Source organism: Spermophilus citellus (genome assembly GCF_964194105.1).
Source record: "Spermophilus citellus genome assembly, chromosome: 1".
NCBI lineage: Eukaryota > Metazoa > Chordata > Mammalia > Rodentia > Sciuridae > Spermophilus > Spermophilus citellus.
In genome coordinates, this window is record NC_138182.1 from 84,316,162 (window position 1) to 84,339,460 (window position 23,299).

General features: G+C 35.1%; 1 protein-coding gene across 1 annotated transcript in view; it reads right to left on the reverse strand.

Annotated features, from left to right (window-relative positions):
- Positions 1-283: 283 nt before the first annotated feature.
- The window catches only part of SCEL (sciellin), a 173,531-nt gene continuing 150,515 nt past the window's right edge, over positions 284-23,299 (reverse strand). The window contains exons 28-34 of the mRNA XM_081303331.1: positions 17,031-17,093; positions 13,355-13,447; positions 12,395-12,466; positions 9,709-9,783; positions 5,364-5,472; positions 3,099-3,201; positions 284-1,323 (exon numbers count right to left, since the gene is read on the reverse strand). Of these exons, the coding sequence (XP_081159457.1) occupies positions 1,307-1,323; positions 3,099-3,201; positions 5,364-5,472; positions 9,709-9,783; positions 12,395-12,466; positions 13,355-13,447; positions 17,031-17,093 (532 nt within the window). The 3' untranslated portion in view covers positions 284-1,306. The remainder of the gene's footprint in view (positions 1,324-3,098; positions 3,202-5,363; positions 5,473-9,708; positions 9,784-12,394; positions 12,467-13,354; positions 13,448-17,030; positions 17,094-23,299) is intronic.

Below are 23,299 nucleotides of genomic sequence, written 5' to 3' on the forward strand. Positions count from 1 at the left end.
TGCTATGTGTCTACAAAATAGTTTATAAATTCAAATTCTCACTAAGACTGGTTTCTCACATAATTATTGAGTTTTCAATTTCTTCAGAAAATGATCTTTAAAAACAGAAGCTGTAGCTTAAACAATTGAAAAATAACAGCACCTCATAGAATGTAAGACATTGTGCTAAGTATAATTGATAAAACATATAGACACACCACAAAAAATTCTGCATACTTGATAGTTCATTTTATTTTTATAAGCTTTCTGTAAATACAAAGTGCTACATAATAGGTATGTATGTAGAATGTGTTTGTAATCCATAACAGTTACTTCTCATAGATTATTTGTACACCCAGACTTTGAAATGCATGCAAAGAAAATTTAACAAATTATAGCATGTTAATTATACATGTTATATGATTTTACCTATTATCTATAAATCTATTTCCTTTTAAAAAATAGTCTATAAAAACTATTCTTCTGATAAATTGAAGGATGATATCAAGGTCAAATTGCTCATATGTCCCATGTAGTTCAATAAACTTAACAAACACACATACTGACATATTTCTAACAAGCAAACCCAAATTCTAGAATCAGAGAACCAGAGTAGCAAAAAGGGACCTTAGAAGTAATTTTGTCCTATGCCCTTCATGTTACAAATAATGTCACAGAGATCTAGAAAGTTTAAGTGATTTTCTAAGGTCCATACAACTTTTATGTTGACATCTTTGTGCAAAACTTTATAAGAAAATTTCTATCAGCATTTCTTTTGCAGATAAAAAAAAAGCATATGTTACTTTCTGTAGTATATTTGTCAAGATTTCAATAGTGACTGTGAATCCAAATTCTTAGTGGAATAAAAGTGAATAAATGAGAAATTTGGTAACAATCGAAACCATAATGCACAGCAAACATATAAAGCAGGGATGGACTTTTGACATTGGTTACTATAACCACCCGAATTAAATATATATATAAGTTCTAGATGGACACAATACCTTTATTTTATTTATATATTTTTATGTGGTGCTGTGGATTGAACTCAGTGCCTCACACATGCTAGGCAAGTGTTCTATCACTGAGTCACAACCCCAGCCCCTCAATTTTTTTAAATTACTAAATCTAACCAGATACAAGGTGGTTGTTTTATGTATTTGACCTTACTGAGGGGAATTAGATTATTTATGCAATAGCAGATTTGTTGATTTTATACAATAATTAATCTTCAGTGTAAAAGCTTTTCTAGATTACATACTCTCAAAATAAAACTCGTAACTTTTAATTTCTTAATGTTTTTCATCTTGATTTCCATGTGCCATCATCACTGAATCCATTTTGCTGAAAAAAAGTGAAAAAAGTTAGATATACAAATTTAGCACAAAAATACGTCTACAATTAAAATCTTAAAAAACAATCTTTCATCTAGGGGAGAGTGGTGGATTAGGCATTCCACTTTTCCTTCCACTCCTGAATTCACTGATGTCCCTTTGGGCCACATGTGAAGTACCAGATATCAGATATGCATATTCATAAAATGCTTGAGAGTCATCTTGACAACTTATATGTACTATAAAAAATGCAGTGCCTATGAAGTGCACATGGGCAGGGGGGAAGGCACAAAGTCTCAGTCCTTGTGTAACCACACCCCCTAAAGTGACATGGATTTCCAGGAGACAAAGTTCTAGAGCTACCACCATGCATATCAAGACCTGTGATATAATGTTGGATCATGATACGGCTGCTAAATTAGAAAGAAAAGCAAATATGAGAGCTGCCTTGGGGAAGCAGAAAATAGAAGAAGTATGAATATAATTAGGTTTATTCTTGTAATTGATTCTGCAGCCTGATGGAACGTGGGTTTCTGAATATTTTTCAGAGCATTTTCCAGATGTAGCCTCCCAATAGCTCATTAAGCTCACACATTTGTCATCAAGCTCCGTACTTTGGATCCCATGTAGGAATCCCAAATGTTCCTCTTTTCATTCACTGTGTCAACAAGACAAGGAAAAAAGTGTTGTTCACATTCTCTTCAATCTCATTTTGGTTATTTTATCTACTTATTATAAAACCTAAAAATAAAATGTAGATACTGGCTTGTAAAAATTGATCAAATGTCAAAGGATTTTATTTTGCTAACTTATATCCTCTGTTCATCTTTTCAGTCAGCTATTATACCTTTCTCACTTAGTTTATAGAAAATGTTCATTGAAGATACATATCCTTAATGGTTTCTCCTCACATTATCAATGTTAATTATGAGTCTAAATTATACTAATATTTGATCTATATTGTTAAAAAACATTTAAATGTTATATTTAATAAAGAATCAACTCTATTTTTTTTTCATTTAAAAGTAACATTAAGGGCTGGGGTTGTGGCTCAGTGGTAGAAAGCTTGCCTAGCACGTGAGGCACTGGGTTCAATCCTCAGCACCACATAAAAATAAATAAATAAATGAAATAAAGGTATTGTGTCCATCTATAACTAAAAATATTTGAAATTTAAAAAGGATTTATTATCAGGCACAGTGGTGCACACTTTGTAATCCCAGTTACTTGAGAGGCTGAGGCAGGAAGATTGCAGGTGCAAGGCTAGCTTCAGCAACTTAGAAGAAACCTAAGCTATTTAGCAAGATCCTGTCTTCAAAATAACAAGTAAAAAGTGCTGGGAATGTAGCTCAGTGGTAAAGGCCCTGGGTTCAATTCCTAGTACAAAAAACAAACAAACAAAACGAAAAAAGGCATTTACTGTACTGATAAAATTATCTAAAAAGATATATTCAAGTGTAAATGTAAAAGGTCACTCACAGAAATGGACTTCAATTTATCAGCAAAGATCTATTTTTGTTTGAAAAAATGGGAAATTTTTTAAAATAAATGACTTCTTTCTTAGTTGTATCTATGTCCTATGTAATATCAGAAGATAATATAAATATTGACTGATTTTATACCAGTAACAAAATATTATCATAGTATAACTATATGCTGCTAAATTGTTAACTAAATATAATTAATTAATAAAATATCTTACTTTATTTCAATACATCATTTTCAACAATACTCAATGTACATTAGTAATAAAAGTGATTGTTCCTTACAGATCCTGACACTTACCCAGGACCTTGGAGTAGCAAGGTTCACAGTGTATTGTCTGTCTATAAATCCAAATACTGTCACCTGCTTGTAGATTTTCCAAAGGCTGTTTGCATATTTCACACTAAAGGAGAAAAGCATAAATATAAAGTTTACATCATAGATTAAGTCTAGATTCTTGGAGGGACAAGGTAGAGAAGCCTTTTCAGTTAATTCAAGACCACCTTCCATAGCCTCACTCCAATGCAGCCTCAAAAAACACCACAGGAAATTTGAGAGTATCCTGGTCCTATAATCCATGTGGAAAACTTTTCAAATGGACTCTCATATCCTCTTTCTATCATGCTGGTATATTTCAGGGACTATCTACCACTGAAGTTATCTACTTAACTCCCAAGGGAGCAGATACAATAGTTTTTATATTGGTTATGCCAAGGACAGGATGTTCACCCAATATCTCAAACAAAAACACAAGGTAGCATTTATGGTTTTTCTTATATAAGGTTTAGGGGGAAAATTTATTCTGTGTTGTGTTAGGTGACAGAAGCAGGAAAGATCTGGCCTGTCTTTTAGACTTTTCCACTACTGATTGGCTGAGTTCCAAGCATGAGGCAGGGGCACTAATTGCTCTCAGAAGTGGGTTCACTAAAGTGAATTGTCATTGATTACTTTGACATGTTTAGACCAGTTCAGATGGCTCTCTATTACCATGGCTACAAAACAAACTATCTTTTTTTACAAGTGTGGGGAACCATTTTATTCTCAGGTTTTTTTTATAATGACATTGGAAATGGTGTCAAATCATTTAAAATATAATAAATGAAAATTGTGGGGGCTGGGGATGTGGCTCAAGCGGTAGCGCGCTCGCCTGGCGTGCGTGCGGCCCGGGTTCGATCCTCAGCACCACATACAATCGAAGATGTTGTGTCCGCCGAGAACTAAGAAAAAATAAATAAATATTAAAATTCTCTCTCTCTCTCTCTGTCCCCCCCTCTCTCTCACTCTCTCTTTAAAAAAAAATAAAAGAAAATTGTTCCTATTTACCAAAAGCAATAATCAGGAGAATTTTCTCATTTATAAAGTTTTATTCATAATAATTTTAAAGAAAGAGTTATATACTTTTATTTAATTGAATATATTTAATAATAGGAAGTGATTGCATATTCTTATAATCAAATAATTATTCAATTTCATAATATATTTTTATAATCCTCTATTGGGTGGGTTTTTCTTTGTTCAAAATAATGCACCAAATATCTGATTGCATTATGTTACTATCTGCAGGTAAATGGAGGAGAAACATTCAATTCATTAAGTATTACATCTATTTGGATTAGATAATTTGTATCAATCACAGAATGCCCGCGCTATAACTACCCATAGATTTGGATAAGTGGCTCTCAATTGGCTGCATATTAGTTCTATCTAAGGAGTTTTCAAAGTACTAATGCCCCCAAGTTATCTCTGAGATTCTTGGTTTAACTGGGGCTGGTCCCAAGCATTCTGATAATTTCCCTTAATCGCTTCAGATGATTATAAAACGCAGGGCAGGGTTAAGAACAACTGGTCTAGTCAACAGGTAAGGAAAGAGTCCAAGGCAATCTAGGTGGTTTCCAAAGTCACTCAGTCATAACTAGTGGCAGAGGCAGAACCAGAAGTCAGGTCTTCAGATTCTCAGCTCAGTGTTTGCTCATGCAATTACACCCAAAGCTGTCATGTTGACCCACCCAATGTCATTGCTGAGAAAAAAAAAAAATAGCTGATAGAAACCAAACTCTGAAATACTTTGCTAATCAATGTCTACTATTATTTATTAAACCACAATTAATTGCAATTAGTCATAGGCTCAAAAGCAGATTGAGTTTTAACAATTGTTAAACCCATCAGGCCTAATTTCATGATGAAGAGTTGATCGCTTTCTTCTCAAGTTTATTCTCCTCTTTTGATTTCATTATATATTTTATGCAATATGTGAATTATCAAAAATGCTGCAGAAACTTTATAAAAAGAACAAGTGTTTATCTTTTTCACAGACTTAAATCTCTTGGGTAAGAATGAATAGATGTGTCAGTAATCAACTCTAAGCCTAAAACCAAGATAGTAATTTTAAGCCTTTGAGGTTTAGGCTACAGAGCTCTGAGAAATATGTAAGTCGTGCATTATTAATGTGAATTATAGAGTTTCTAAATGCTTTCACTTCATTCCATGAATTTTAATAAATAATTATTTTAATTCCAGTTTTTATGCCATTTTACATTTAGTTAAGTGTAATAAACACATGTTTACCTTAAAGCAAGTGGAATGGCAGCAAATCTGTAACTCATCTAAAATCATTTTCGTTTGTAAACCCAAGGGTTTGCGACAATAAGTACACATATCTCTTTCGATGACTGACCTGTAGAGATATAAGCAATTAAAAACTAAAAAGAAATTTGCTATCATATAAAAGACAGAAGTCATGTAGAAATAGTATGTTACTTTTTAAAATTAAATTATTTATTTATTCTAATTTGTTATACACAATGGCAGAGTGAAATTCATTTCACATTACACATAGAAAGCACAATTTTTCAAGACACTAATGCTACACAAAGTATTATCACACCATTTGTGTCTTCATACATGTACTTAGGGTAATGCTGTCTAACTCATTCCACCATCATTCATTCCCCTTTGCCCCCCATACCCTCCTTCCCCTTTGCCCTATCTAAAGTTCCTCCATTCGGTCCCATGCTCCCCTCATCCATCACCATTATGAGTCAGCATCCTCATATAGGAAACTACAGTAAAATCAAAAAAAGTGCAGAGTTTACTTATTCTAGTAATAGAATTGATTTTCTAGTTACCCCTAAGATGATGTCAAATAATTAACATGAGGGAAAGTCTCAGATTATTAAACCATTAGCAATTAAGAATGCATATGAGCAGGACAGAGATGTTCAGTTTCCCTGCTAAAGTAGTTTATAAGGATCTCTTGAAGCTGGAAGAGGGTTTTTTAATTATTAATTTACCTCTATCAGTTTACAGATTACACGGGGAAAGTATGTTACAGATTAATGTAAATGTTTTACACTTGAAATATTCAATAGGCCCCAAATAGAAATCCATTCAAGGGTGTGTTTATAAACTCACAAATGATATATTGTGCTCTAGGACTCCAACGTCTAGAGTCACCACCCATGGTAAGAGTCAGATTTAGGGATACCTATCATGACAAAATTTATATACTACAGGAAGATATAAAATTTGATTAGTTTTGTGAAACTAATGTAACTGAATTATAGATGCGATCAACAGAATCCAGAAAAATTTAGATCATGCCACAGCATTAGGAAAGGATTCTTTTCCTTTTGTAAGGTCTCAGGAGTGTCTTAAATCACACCAAGTAGTATTTATTGGATTTGAGGCTTTAGCACACCCGCCTGATATTTCCAGAGTAGAATACATCATGGATAGTGAAATAAAAATAGCCAATTTACTTGTATGGTGTTTAACATGTGCAGTGTATTTCCCCAAGCCTGTGTATAAAAATTCAGCTACCCTTCACAACATTACTGAGAAGTCAGTATTGTTATTTTTAGCATCACTTTCTAGAAAGGGAAACTGGGGCAGAGAAAGGTCAGTATATTGCTGCTGTCATGCAGCCAGTGAGTGGCTTTGAATGGAGACAGTGTGATCCCAGAGTTTAGGCCTACCCATGAGGCCTACTGGGTTTCCTGTGTTGACAAGAGCTAGTCATGCCCAGAAGCCAGTATAGTGTCATCAAGCCCATGAGTGAAGCAGAGAAGAGGGAAAATGGGAGGAAGAGAAAACCAGAGAAGAAAGGAATTAAAGTAGATAAACCTTTTCTGGTTTTATATTTTTAGTCATTCTAGCAATTTCTTGCTCATGCCTAAGTGCATAAGTAAATATTTTCCCCTTCACTTCATTCTCTAACTACTCACTTATAGATACCAGGCAAATATTTCCCTATGAGTTACCCATTTATATACAGATGTATGTGCATACACACCCAATTTCCCATTTGTGACTATAAGCACTTTAAGAGCAGAAAGTATGTGCTTTATATCTGCTGTCCATTCCATAGGCACTGAGCTAGGAACTGGGAGTACAAAGAATGGCTAGATGGTGTCCTCCTATGAGAAGCTGTTTCCCCTGGGGAAGCCAGACATGTGACTCAGTGATGACAGATGACATGGATATGAGGGAAGAGGAGCGTCCACTGAGGAAGCAACCAATGCTGGGAGGAGTCAGGAAAGGCTTGTCTAAAAAGTGCATATGGTTAGGCTGGAAGATGAAGGAGCTCTCAAGGTGGGCTCCTTGGGGTTCATGATGGAGGAACCAAGCACAGTGAACAAGATAGATGGAGCTGCTCCTCCCTGAGGGCATTTGCAGTGATTGACCATCTGCCAGTGTTCAGCAGGAGCAGATTCTAAAAGCCCATAAAGAATGTGTAAAAAAAAAAAACGGTCTTTGTTTTATAATGTACGCAACCACTTTTAATGGGATTGATATGCTTGGATAAGTACTGTGGGGACATAGCCAATTTCACACACTCACTAACCAACAGCAAGAGTTGCTTGACCTACTGGGCTTACAGAGAACTTACTGACAACTAAGAAAAAGTTCATGAACTGCCTCAGGCTAATTCTCTAATTCTTCATATTAACAGAAAGACTTTAATGAAGCATATTTCCCTTCATTACATTAACAATAAAAATATGAGTGCAGGTAGAATTCTGATATTGGTGTTGTCCTTAAAATTAAGGATTATACAATTAGTCATAGATATTTACAAAGGATTATGAAAAATCTAGCTTTAGTTTGTTTTTTTTTTGTTGTTGTTGTTGTTGTTGTTACCTACATAGTGTCTATAATTCCAATGTTTGTATAGATTACTTTATTCCTCAGAGAAGTGTAACATAAAGGCAGGACACCCAGCAGAGCATTGATAATGGGAACAATCTTGGAAGATTATCATAAAGGGGCTATATTTTTATTTTTGATTGGCAGATAATAATTATACATTTTTATCTAACATGATATGATATTTTGATATATGCATAAAATTTATAATGACCAAATCAAAGTAATTAGCATTTCTGTCTCAAATATTTATTATTTGTGTTAGGAACACTCAAAATCCTTTCTTCTAATTATTTTGATATAAACCATACATTGTTGTTAGCTCTGCTCATCCTACTGTTATTTAGAACTCTAGAAGTAATTCTCGTGTTTGACTGTATTTTGATATCTGTTATCTATCCTCTCTCTATCTTGCCCTCCACAACCTGGACCATTTTACTCTCGACTCCTATGAGATCAACTTTTTTTAGCTTCCACATAGGAGTGACAAAATGTGGTACTTGTCTTTCTGTGCCTGACTTATTTTACTTAACATAATGTTCTTTGGGCTCATCTGCATTGCCAAAAATAACAGGATTTCATTCTTTTTATGACTGAATACTATTCCATTGTATGTATATATCCAAACTTTTCATTTTCCATGAATCTATCATGGGACATCTAGATTGATTCCATATCTTGGTTATTATGAATATTGCTGCGATGAACTGGGGGTAAAGCTGTTTCTTTGGCATACTGATTTCCTTTCCTTTGGATATGTACCCAGTAGTGGAATTGCTGGGTCTATGGAAGTTCCATTTTAGTTTATTGAGGAATCTCTATATTGTTTTCCATAATGGTCATACTAATTCACTTTCCTTCCATCAGAGAAACAGATAAAATTGTGATGCTTGGTTCACCCATATTCTCCTTTGTGAATGGGACATAGGTTCATGTGCTCAGAAAACATTTACTGAGTACCTGTTAGACACCAAATACTGCATTGGAGGCTGAAGCTATGCATAAAAACAAGATATACCCTTGCTCTCAATGAGTCATATTTCCAGCCCTTGCTATAGAGAAACTGGTAGAATATCAGATATTTGCATTAAAATTTGTTTCCAGTGATTGGGTTGAAAAGCTAATTATTTTCATTTACTTCACTGCAAATCTGCAGGCCACACACTCCTGAGTGTCATCTAGGAGTGAACATTGGGCCCCACTGAGCATTCAACAGTAGAAGATCACTAATAGCAAAAGCCTGGAGTGGGGTCAGTTCACCAGCACTAAATCAATACTCATCATAACTCTCCCCCTGGGAACTGCACTTAGGTCCAGGGTAGGTCTTATCAGTAAGTATATCCATACAGCTGCTTGTAAAGTGAGATGGCTTTGAAAAACCACAAGGAGGGAGGGCTGAGGGTAGTCTAGTAGTACAATGAAGCCTAGATGCTAATAATGTGGAATTGGGGACCTCTGGGATTCATCAACAGCAGAAGGGCTGGACTGGAAGGCTGCTGCAAAGAATGGAAAGGATTTTTGGAATAATGTGCATCAAAATTAGAGATCAGCAACAGCAGGAGACCAAGAGGCAAATTCTTGGATGCAGAGTTATATTCCCTTCTTGTACATACATAACAATTATCATTAGGAGACCTATCTCGAGAACAAATGATAATGAGAATATATATGTATGTGTATATGGGTTTTGTGTGTGTGTGTGTGTGTGTGTGCGCGTGTGTACACTAATGTATACTTTTGTGTTTGGAAATATAGACATGCTTACCGATCTGAAGTTGAATAAACAGTTTGTATATATTTTCCAGAAGTATTCTCCTGATATCCATCTTTTGGTGATTTACTAGAAAAAAACATACATGAACATATGAGAGTCTATCTGTTTTCTCTAGTATCAATGTCATATCCATACACTGATGGATTGTTAGAAAACACACACATGCAGCCTTATTATTATTGTTTTTTGTTACCCTGCAAGTCAGGATAATGCTTTGACACTTATTTTTTAATCTGTAGAAGTATTGATGCACAAAATGCCTCCAAGTTGATATATCATCAAAGTAAATATAGAGTAGGGTAAGGAATATAGGAACAAGTGTGAGTAGGTAAATAAGTCAACATTTTTTCATAAAATGTATACTTTCACCTCACTTGTTCACTAAAACTATTTGCAGTCTAACATAAAATAAAGGTAACACACAAAGCCCAAGCAAGGCAGGCGAATGCACATACACCATTCCCAGGGAACAATGGAGACACATGAGCTTTTAGAGAAAGCTCTAGAAATTTTTATTTTTACTTGAAAACATGCAAGAAGGAGTAATTTAGAATGAAAGCAAAATTTTAAGTGCAATTTTAAAAGTCCTCTCTTTTTCATTTTGTAGATTGTCCCAGCTTCTAAATGTCACTTCTTCTGGAGACAAATGAATCTGTTGTGAGCTAACCAGTTGGCTCCTCATAATTGCTTCCCAAAAACTTAGGCTACCTGGGAATATATTACGATTCAACTCAACATGTTGCTACTATTTCAAGCGAGTGATAATTCTACATCCCTCACATGAGATTTTTTAATGAGAAATCTCTCTCTCCATCCAAACAGTCCATAGGCAGACTGCTGTCAGAACTAAAATCTACTTCCTGGAGCACATTACCACTCAATGCCAAATAAGAGTTTGCACATATTTGTTCATGATGCATATATCATTACTTTTATTTTATTGATGAGGAAACTGAGAACTGCAGAATAGCTTTGCCAAGACTACATGGTTAATAAATGGCAAACAAAGACTCAACCCAAATCTGATTCTAGAGACTCGACTCTACAATCCACTGTCTGTCAGTGGAGATTTTAGGGAAGTTAGGGGTGTTTGGGGTTGCATCACCACTTTGTTAAGTTAAAGGAGGGGAAAATCAATCTTTCCAGAATGTTCTGCCTTGTAAACACTTGGCCTGGCATGCAACAATCTTATCTATTATCTTTTATAGTGATTTTTCTCAAACCTAAATGTGTATCAGAAACACATGACAAGTTTGTTAAAATGAGATTTCTGGGTTCCACTTGCAAAGCTTTTGATCTGGCAGGTCTAGAGGGAGGCCAAAGAATTTTCATCTCTAGCAAGTTCTGAGGCGATGCTAGCCCAGAGTCCACACTGTATCAAAATGTCTAGAGTTAGATGTTTTATAGAATATACATAATTCTAGAAAAATCATCTTTTCCTTGAAAATCAATACTGCAATTATTGGCATGAGTTCCTGTAAGACATTTCTTTAGAAATCAAAACATATTGGTGTAATATCCCTTAGAGCTGATGATGTGTGAGAGAAATTATTATGGAAGAAATGCCTGTTATTTTCTAATTCCATTTTACAGTATTTGGAGTCTTGCCTTCATCGTAATATTTTTTGATACTATTTATCTACTTACCAATGTTTTTCAACTACTTGTTATTTTAAAATTTACTCTGACACAGGTTGAAAGGTACCACAGATGTGGGGGTAGCATTACTTCCTGTATTCCAGACTGGCAGCAGCACATGCCTCATTTTTAATAAAATTGGAGCCAATTTTGGTTTTGTATTATTTTATAATATTTTCTGTTTTCTTTAAAAATGTCAACATACAATTATATGTGAAAAAATCATTTTGAAATATTTTATATGTAAGTTATTTAAAAGAGGGCAGAAATCATTGTCTTCAACATACAATAGAGTGCAACGTAAATTAAGACAAAAATCAAATTGGAAGTTATATTTTAAAGGATAAATTATGCATGGGTTTGAAGAACCTTTTTTGGAAAATTGCTCACTTTCCCTCATATATGAAGTTTATTGGAGCTCCTGAAGGTACCCTGCACCCAGAAGATTCACCAGGGCTACTTCTCTCTAAGGCCTCTTACATGTCACGTGTATCCGCATGGGTGTGCCCAACCATTAGATTACACAACAATTAGGACAATGCTTGTTTTCATACTCCTTGAAAACCAAATGGGCTGTGAATGTGTGACCTCAGTTGACATTTTCCTCAAAATCCATCATGCCAATCAGCCGATTTCATGGGACATCCATTCTTTGTAATTTGGGTCAAAATATATCTGCTCAAAGTTATACCCCTTATTTCAGATTGGAGATAAACAATAGACAAAGCCATTTAATTAAAGTGGGACTTCAAATTAGTATTCGGATATTTGTGTAGTTTACAAAGCTTGTTAAACCATACGGTCACATATGTCTATGTGAGAGCTTTCAAATGATAATCCTATTATGTACACATGTATTATATTAAACTATCACTTAGCTCATCCAGTGACTATGATTATTTATCAAGTACTTAATATTGGAAAATGCAGTACTATATGCCTAGACCTTAATACATTTCTAGGTGGTCTTCTTTTGTTAAACATAGACCATTTCAAAATTATAAAACAAAGAAAGATATTTTAATTATATTTCTAATACCTGTTTTCCACGTAGGTCCTTGTGTACACAACAGTGTCCTTTGGTCTTGTGTGCCTGGCATCAGCATTGGAACTGCAATACAAACCATTTTACTTCATGTTGAAAGTGTATGTATAAGAATAATAAAAACAACAAGGCTATTATCCAATTCAATGCAAAAAGTAATGTTGTGTGTCTTTCTTCTAGACTATAATTGTGGAAATCATGTTAAAGTGCTATTAATTAAATTCTGCAAAATTTTATTATTTCTCCTATTTTGTTCTTAACTTCCACTGTGCTGACCTACTTTCAGAGTATTAGCATGAAAATCAGTCATTCAGTAAATCTGCTCAGAGCGGGAAGATTATTTTCAATATCGGTGTAATGTGTTTTAGTGTCTCTTTCCCTGATGTCCCATTCATATTTCCTACCCACAATTCTCCCCATAAACCTCAAATAAAAATGAATCATAATTTAACTATCATAACAGCATCTGATTTAATGAAGTATCTAGATCTATCTAAAGAATGCCAACATTAAGGCTGGACAGGTAGCTCAGTGGCAGAGAGCTTGCTTAGCACCCCAAAGCCTTGAGTTCAATCCCCAGTACTGCAAAACAAAACAAAACAACAAAACCCACTAATATCACAATTTCATGCTTTTTGTAATTATAGACTTCTTAAGGAAAAAATGCATTTTACAGTTCCTATCCAGATGTTCCAAGAAAAAACCAAGTTGCTAATAACACTTCCATGTAATGTTATATACATATAACCCCAGATAAAATTAGAAATGTCTTCATTTCAAAGGAAGGGTCAGAGGCCAACCTCAGTAACTTAGCAAGACCCCATCTCAAAATAAGCAGTGAAAAGGGCTGGGGATGTAGCTCAATGACAAATCACCCCTGGGTTCAATTCCAGTACCAGAATAAACAAAAAAACAAGAACAGTCCTGTTGCTTATTGTACAATCAATTAAATACCTGAAGCTGTCCTTGGTTTCATAGGAATAGGAAGTGCTTCTCGTAGACTCATTGTGCAAAGTTTTGGTGAATCCATTGACTTGGCCACCTAGCCTGAGAGAGTAAACATAGTATACTTGTCACTTAAAATCAGTCACTTAAAAGTTTTTTGCTTTATTAAACTTCTGTTCCATTAACATTACTTTACCTACAATTAACATTACTTTACCTATGACTGTCTGATGTCTGCACAGATATACATAGAGTACACTCATTATTTCTCTCCCTCCACAGAAACCAGACTTTAAGAATATCCACAAGCACATGCCACATTGTCTGCTGCTAGGACAGAATACCTTTTTATCAAGGCTTGAAACCATCAGAAATAGATTCCTGCAACATTTTCACACCAGCAGTGTCATTTTATAAAGCTTCCCATGGTACAACATATCTGAGAATTTATCAACTTAATGAAAATGATCCAGGGGTTGCTCTGAGACATTCCAGTTTCCATTTTGCTTTTAATGAAAGGCAACACTTTGAAGATTGCAGAAGAACTCTGACCTAGATATCTGCTAATCTAAAAATGTCACCACGTTTCATAGAGTGGAGACACATTTGCTTTTTCCTATGGAACAGAAGAAATTCTTAATGCAAGAATAGTGAACATTTTAGCTCTTTCTCTTCCTCCATGTTAGCAAACTCTGACACAGGAGAGACTTGAAAACCTACAGGAGAGTTCAGATCTTAATCAAGCCTTATCATTCTCAAACAGGCTGTTCTTTCCATTTCCAGAAAGCTCTTAAAGAAGAGGAGAACATTTGTTCACATATCATCTCTGACATACAGAAAATCACCTCTGGTTTTAAGGCAGCTGTTCATGAACATATATGACTAAGTTCAAATGATACTAAGTAGTGAAAATGTAGAATTAATAGTATTAGGTTTTTAACATGATTATTACAATATGTCACTCCAGGAATAGTAAAACTAACTTGGAACTGTTTTAAAATATTCAAATCATATGACACACAATAAAAAACCCACTTACAAAAAATTGATAGCTTCAAAGAACAAAGATTATCAGTGAGATTGAAATATGTCTGTGTTGTCCTCAGCAACATAAAATAAAAAATAAACAGTCTGCAAAATCCACAAACAGAAGAGGGAAAGGCTTTGAAAATAGTACTATTATGGACTATTGTAGTCCCTCCAATTCATATATTGAAGCCCTAACCCTCCATGTGACTGTGTTAGCTCTTCATTAATTCTTCTAATGAAACCTCATTTCATAAACAAGCCCAAATGAAATTGGTACACCTTTCAAATCATATTAAATAGGAAGTTTCTTAATTATACTTAATTATTTATTTTTTTTCTGAGTAGAATTTTTTTATTGTTAAGATACTTGTTACATAACATCAGTGTTTTCTTAAGTGGAAGTCATGGAGAAGATGCTGGCTTTTTGTTTTGTTCTAAAGGCACATGAAAGCAGGTTTTCTAGAGTTAACAATTTTGATAAATGGAATTTTTATGCATTACAATTCCTATTACAAATATAGAGCACATTTTTTTCATATCTTTGGTTGTACACAAGGTAGAGTCATATCCTTCATATCTTCATAGATGTACTTAGGGTCATGATGACCATCGCATTCCACTGTCTTTCCTACCCCTATCCTCCCTTACTTTACCTCCCTCCCCTTTTTCCCTTTGCCCTATCTAGAGTTCATTTAATCCTTCCATCCTACCCCCCACAGCATATTATGAATCAGCATCCTTAAATCAGATAAATCATTTGGCATTTGGTTTTTTGGTATTGCATTATATTCTCTAGCTCCATCCATTTACCTGCAAATGCCAAGTTTTTATTCTCTTTTAATGCTGAATGATATTCCATTGTGTATATTTACCACATTTTCTTTATCCACTCATCTACTGAAGGGCATCTAGGTTGGTTCCATAGTTTAGGTATTTTGAATTGTGCTGCTATAAACATTGATGTGGCTGTGTCCCTGTAGTATGCTGTTTTTAAGTCCTTTGGGTATAGATTGAGGAGTGGGATAGCTGGGTCAAATGGTAGTTCCATTTCCAGTTTTCCAAGGATTCTCCATACTGCTTTCCAGTTTGGCTGCACCAATTTGCAGTCCCAGTGTGCCTTTGCCCTCACATCCTCTATCTATCACCATACACAAAACTCAACTCAAAGTGGATCAAGGACCTAGGAATTAGACCAGAGACACTGCATCTATTAGAAGAAAAAGTAGGTCCAAATCTCCATCATGTAGGATTAGGCCCCAACTTCCTTAATAAGACTCCTATAGCACAATAATTAATATCAAGAATCAATAAATGGGATGAATTCAAACTAAAAAGCTTCTTCTCAGCAAAAGAAACAATCAGTGAGGTGAATAGAGAGCCTACTAATTGGAAACAAATTCTTACCACACGCATGTCAGAGCACTAATTTCTAGAATAAAAAACTCAAAAATCTTAACATCAAAAAAATAAATAACCCACTTAATAAATAGGCCAAGGACCTGAACAGACACTTCTCCAAAGAAGATATAAAATCAATCAACAAATATATGAAAAAATGTTCAACATCTCTAGCAATTAGAGAAATGCAAATCAAAACTACTCTGAGATTTCATCTCATTCCAGTCAGAATGGCAGCTATTAAGAATTATTTACTTTTTTAATTTCAAACCTCAATCACTTTCAAATAATATTTGAATGAGCTTGGTTAATTGTAAGTCACTCCTGTTCCCAAAATAGTGAATGGGTTTCCAGAATAAGCAGATCCTACTGAAAAATTATCTTGCCTCATTCTATCAAAGACTTTCTTAGGATCATGATAAAAGATGGCAGAAGATGATTTGGACAATTAAGGGAAGAGAAAGAAACTGTCTGTTAGATTCAAGAGCCTTTTGTAGACATTATGGGGGAAAAAAGTGAGTCAGCTTTTTCCCAAGCTTTTCCACTGTCTGCAGAAAATATTATTTCTTAATATTTGAATGACAATTATTAAATTGTCACACACATACACCACCACCACCACCACACCAGGAAAGTAAAAAATGCCATAGGAAGGTAAATTTTTAAAAAAAGTAATATATTGTATTTTTAGGCTTTTTTCACATTTAGGGAAAAAACTGCTAAACATAAAAATTTATTAATTCCTTTCCAAGTTAAACATTGATATTAACAGTGAAATACTGCTTCTATCCTAATTTTTCTTATAGTGGCAAATGAAGCATTACAGTTTTAAAGCCCTTATACTTTGTGGTGTAAAGAAATTTCAAAATTAGGTCCTGTTTTGTGGCTGTGAGCAATTTGTGCATTTTTTAGCACAAGGTATCCAAGGAAAAGATTTTCAGAGTGTGCTCTGCATCTCTGAAGACCTACCAAGCAACAGTAAGTAAAAATAAATCTTCACAGACCACATAAAGAGCTTTGAATTTCCATGACGCCTTTTACACTAAGCAATGGAACAGCAGGCCTAAGTCAGAAAGTCTAACAGAATTAGAATTTTGTTAATTTTTTGTATCAGCTATTAAGCAACTGGTACCATAATTTTTTTTTGTATTTAGATAGTCTTTATTTTTAAAAATAATAATACAATCAAGTCCCCAGAAAATCTTCTAAGATTGGGGGCAAACTCATAATAAAGAAAGTAAATTATAATGAACCTTACCTTCCATTCTTTTTTTCAGACACATGAGAATTTTCTTCAATTAAATTTTCTTGGTCCTGGTCTCTAGTTACAACACAATTTTGGAAAATAAGCACATATTAGAGTTAAAAAATTAAACCTTAGTACATAATGTTCGACACAGTGATTTGTGGTCTATAAAGTGTATGGAAGATCAGAAATTGGATGTTGAGCTATTTGGCCCAACTACCAGTGGATCAAATATGAAAGCACAGGTTGGGTGGAACCCCATGGTAGAGTACTTGTTTGCAGGCAGAGCATCTGGGTTCAACCCCAGGAATGAAAGAAAGAGAAAGCAAGCAAGAAAGGATAAAGAAAAGAAAGTGTGAATTACATTGTGAGAGAAAAGTAAAAAAAAATATATATATATATATGTTTTTTGGAAGGTTTGGGAAGTCTTGTCTGAAAAGACACCATTGATTTATATTCACAGTCAGCTAACATTTAATGAGCACTAAGTTTGTATCACAAAGTTCTAACTGTGTATTTTTACATGATCTCTTTCAGATCTCACAAAACCATATAGGACGGCATCTAGGACTCAGAAAGACTGAATTTTCTAAGACCAATGAACTAATTTATGGAAAGTCAAGATTTAAGGCCATGTCACCTGCCCACCTAAAATCGACTCTTGAATTTTTATTGGAGTCTTATTCAGACTTCTGGAATAATCAAAACATAAGACAATAACCCAAAATGTTAGTCAATAATTTTTGATGAGAAGGATAAATGGAGTGATTGGATTCTTAAACCTTGGGCTCCATTAATGATTTCACAAGTTTTCATGAGATACCATGTCCTCTGATATGTTAGTTGCATGCCAGTTATTTATATATTTATAACATTGAAAATTCCTGGGGTGTGTGTGTTTTCATGAGTTTGGAAAAGGCTTTGTCTGTCATGAACTCTACTGAGCAGGAGCATTGCTAAGGAGTCAGATCAAGAAGGTTCATCTCTTCCCTTTCTTCCCTGGGCAAATTTTTAAGCTTCATTTTGTAAAGGAAGTTACTAATATCCAATCTCTCAAGTCATGATGAAAAAAAAAATAAAACTTAGGGCACAGTGAGCACACTTGTGGGTGAGCTGAAGAGGCTGACATCAATTAGAACTAGTGGAAGTACAGAGATGCAGGAGCCCTACTGATTCACAGTTTTGAGGGACTACATTTTATTGTTATTTGTATCCTAAATTTTCACATCTTTGGAATTAATTCCAGTTCTTAAAATTGTCCTTGCTATGCCCTGAGTTTAACTAAAGTTGTAATACACGGAATGAATATATAGACTTGTACTCACAAAATTAATATTGATAAGGACAAAGAAGACTATAAACATTCTCATCTTTATGTGGAGTGAGATTTAATACTTTTTACATAACATTCAAGTCATCAGTAATTGATAGACGATGGAAATTAGGCACTATTGAATAGCCGCACTTAAACCTTATTTTTAAAATACTAGCTGATGCTTTTCAAAATGCAAAAATTTAGGGTAAATTACTTTTTAATGTGAATTACAGTAGAAATATTCCAATTTGTGTACTTAAAAAGTATGATAGTTCAGAGGCAGCCCAGAAGTATCAAAATCACTAGGTTTTTTGATCTGAATGATATCAAATTCTAAACTGAATTTCTGTTGAAAGACAGTAGAAAGAATCAGATATAACTTTCCTATGTCTATACGTGAATACACTACCAGTACAACTCCACATTATGTACAAACACAAGAATGGGAAGTTATACTTCATGTATGCATAATATGTCAAAATATATTCTATGGTCATCTAAAAAGAACAAATTTTAAAAATGAAAAAAAAAATTTAAATTGAACTTCTCAACTTGACAGCTAAACCTGTGTAAGGTGATCTCCCAGCTCACCTCCTGAAAATTTAGAAATGGAGACAGAAGACTTGGGTTTTTCTACCCCCACCATAGTCTTCATCAATTTCTGGAGCTTCCTTCTTGGTATCAGGGGCTGCTGTACTACCCTCATGGCCTTAGACATTAAGTGATCCTTCCCTTAATGTTTTGAATAATACTTCACTAAATACTTGGGAATGAAGGAATAAAATTAAATGGAGTATCCATAATCCAGTTTCCTATAACAACAAACTGGGATGAATGGCAGCAGTACACGGGACACATGAATCTTGGAAAATCAGAATTTTGTCCTGGAAAGTCATTCTCCCTCTACTGCCAACACTGGAAAAACTTTGCACTACGTTTAAGGCAGCTGATCACTTTTACTACAACTTGAGGGTAGGTCTAACATGATCTTACACAGAGTAGTTTTTCCATAAATATGTGAAGACGAAAGGTAAAGATGGCCATCTACAAGCCAAAGAGACAGGCCTGGAACAGATTCTTCCCTCTTGGCCTAAGCAGAACTAACCCTGCTGACAGCTTCATCTCAGACTTCTAGCCTCCAAAGCCAGACAAAGTAAATTTCTATCTTTCAGCCATCCAGTCTGTGGTCCTTTGTAAGTGCAGTCCTAACAAATGAATTCAGACTTCTCCCTCACAAGGTGATTACTTCTAATTTCTCAGCTTGATGGTGGACATTTTCCATTCCTCTGGCACTGTCCACTCAAGATTGCTGCAGATACTGCACCTTTGCTCTGTGTACACCTCTCACTCAACTCTTTCGGGCCATAGCTTCTTTTAAGATGGAGAAAAAAAATGAATTTGAACTTCAGGAAGAAGGGGAAGCCAGAATCTTACAAATCCAACAACTAAACTAGACAAAAACTGGAACCCACGTAAGCCTTCGAAGAAGCATGCTCCCAAGGTGGTGTGAATCAACAAACCACATTGTTAGTGGCTTCATAGAATTTTTCTTTTTTCTTGTTTCATTATATACTACATATCAAGTTTGGTTGAGTGGGCTATAAAATTTTAAGCTGAATGAGCTATACTAATATTTAAAGCAAACATTTATTCCTGATGATGGAAAGCACCAAATGAGCCAGCATGGTAACACACACCTGAGTCCCAGCAACTTGGGAGGCAGGGGAGGGAGGATCACATGTTTAAGGCTTAGCAAGACCCTGTCTCCAAATAAAAAGGGCTGGAGGTGTAGCTCAGTGGTAAATCCCCAGTCCTCTCCACACATACACACAAAGCACAAAATGTATATTTACCGAGCTTATTCACTCTCTTGGTATCATGAGCTAAATCAGAAGATCTAATAAAGTTCAGACTACCCATATACTTCCCAAGTCAAAGGATGTGAAAATAATTTTTGGTTTTTTAATTAACACCACATCTATTGCATGACGTCTTTTACACTATAGTGAAAGATGAAGAACTGTGAGTCAAAGCGTGAAAAATAGATTTTATAGAAGTTCAAGCCAAATGCTGCAGGCTTGAGCAGCAAAGGGATTCCAAACGCGTCCCGTTGTAATTATAGCAAAAGGAAGACCTTATAGTTTACAAGCAGTTAAATTAATTTAAAGGAAATCATTAATTCTTTATAGATTCATAGAATTGCTAAAGAACAAATTATTAATCATTGCAACCAGTAATAATTTTTTAAATGTGGATTTCAAACATTGGGGAGAAAATAGGAGTCATCTATGGGGCAAAGCCACAGGTGATTTATTTTCCTCTGCCACATTAAGTAGTATAGTTACTGAGCAGGGGAAATGGAGATTCTGGGGACCAAGAAATTATGTCTCTTGCTATAGACATTTCCTAGGATAAGTTTTGATGTGATAAAATTATTACTTCACTTCTAACTGTTCTTCTCCTCTCGTATGAGTGTAGGAGGTATTTATTAATAGGTGGCAATATGCTTCTCTCTGTAGAGCTAACTTAATTTGCTTTTACAGAGTATCATACACACTTAAACAATTAAGAGTCTTCATATAAAACTTTTACTATGGTATTTCTTTTATGCCAGGAACTAAGTCTTAGGCATTGGACTATAGTTTAAAAGGAATTTTTGTCTCCCTGAAAGGAATATAGAATACAAAGAAGTAACTAGTATAATTCTCAATTTATTGACATAGTAAAATGAGCCCAGCTTTACGTGTTTTTATATTTTTTTTTCAACAAAGATGTCTTATTAAAGAAATTAAGAGGTCTATAGAGAAGTTGGACAATTTAGGTATTTTAAATATAAGATATAATTTCTAACTTCAGTGGCTCTTGTTTACCAACATTCACTGAGATTATTGTGAACAACTGGGTGTTTTAGTGCACACCTATAATCCCAGATACCTGGGGCGGGGGGCAGGGGCACAAGGTGGGAGAATTTCAAATTCAAGGCCAACCTCAGCAATTTAGTGAGGTCCTGTCTCAAAAGGTTTTATCTAGTTGGACTGTCATAAAGCACTGATTAATTTGAGGTTTAGTCATTAATGCACAGAATATTTAACCTCATATATGCCAGATATTGTGCCACTGTGCTAAACAGTATAAAGAATAAACAAGACTGATCCAGTCCTTGACACTAATGAGCTTATAGGCAGAGAGAGAGAGAGAGAGAGAGAGAGGATTAAATAATAATTCTCTCTAAGGGACAAATGTTAGGGGACAGGAAGGACAGAGCTTGAGAACATCTAGAGGATGATACACACATGGTGGGTAGGGCTTTCCAGAACCTGAGTGAGACACACCTAAACTGGTACCTGAAGGGTAAGTAGAAGTTATCCAGGCAATAACATGGAAGGAGGAGTGAAGAGCAGTCCAGTGAGAGGCTGGTGGATAGAGTTTACTCGTAAGTGGGAAGGAACAGGAGTTGGGGTGGGAAAGCCAGCAGAGGCCAGATCATGATGGGCTTTGAAAACCAGGTTAAGCGGCAGGGTCATGACCTATTGGCAACGGGAAGCCGCTGAAGGATTTTAATTAGAAAAACAGGATCAGATTTGGGTTTTAAGAAGATCAGCTACAGTGATTGAAGGACATAAGTAAGACTGGCAGCAGAGGAACCCTTAGGAGACCGGACAGCAGTCTGGACGACAGCAGTACTGGGGTCATTTCCTGAAATGATGAGAAGCACCAAAGTGATTGATTGATTGATGATGGGAAGTGAAGCAAGAGGTAAGGATTTCCCCTGGTTTATGACTTGAACAGAAATAGGAGAAACAACCAGTAGGAAGACAAGAAGGAACTTTTCTATTGCTGGAAAACTAAAAACTTGGAGGTACATGTTAACAAATAGCCCTTAAAAAGATGAAAGTATAAAATCACAAATAGAACTCATTTTTTATTTTCTGCTTTACGTGAATGAATGCCTTTTCTCACCAGGAAGCCTTAGATGAACAGGTGTGCTTTTCTATATTCATTCGGGAGCAAAAATTCAGTTTTAATAATTAGTCTAACAGTTTATAGGCTACAGATAACTGAAAATCTCTCAAATGTTGGTTCATGTTGCTGCTAAAAGTCAGGCAATTTCTCACTGAATAAATAAAAATTCTGTGCACATCTGCATTTGTTCTGGTTGTTGTGTTCCAAGAAGCAGTTCAGGGATGCCTGCTTACATTCTGATAGATGACTGAAGTTTATTCAGCCCCTAACTGTGAATTAAATATACAGCTGCAGGAGATGTCAGCAAAGTCACATAAAAGGATTCTGATTCACTGCTGTTATACTATAAATAATCAGTGCTTGTGTCTCACTGAATTGATGTAAAAGTGCCTTGTGGCTGTTCTTCCTACCAGGAGGTGCTTTAAAATACCCTTTTTTTCTGTACCTGCATTAAAATCAAGAGGGCAGCATGGCTTCAATATAGATAGATACAGGTGGCTGTATCGACTGAATGAAGTCACTCTTTTCAAAGAGTTCAGTATTTCCCATTTATCTGCTCTGTAACAATTCTTGGAATTCCTGGCTGATAATCATCAAATCTGGTGTGCGACCAAAGAATAATCAGGCACAAGTCCTTCTTGTGGCCCAAGATGTCATCTTAAAAGATCATGATAATGAATTTTTCAATTTCCTTTTTGTAGTAATCATACTTGTGGGAGGAAAATGTCCTGTTTCCAAGTATGTTTGTTTAGGAGTTGTTGAAATACAACTTTTTGTAAAATCAGTCTCTTGCAAGTAAACGAAAAGCAAATGCTATGTTGCTATTGTCAATGTAGCACACTTGCCAGAGAGGCAGAGGCAGGGGAGAGGAGAGCAGCAGAGAAAAGAGAACAGGGGGTGGGAGTGGGGGAAGGAGCGGGGCAGAGAGAAGTAGAGAGAGGGAAAAAAATTTTTCCATTTTTAATTATTGTACAATATGATTATTAAATCTAACTATTTCCAA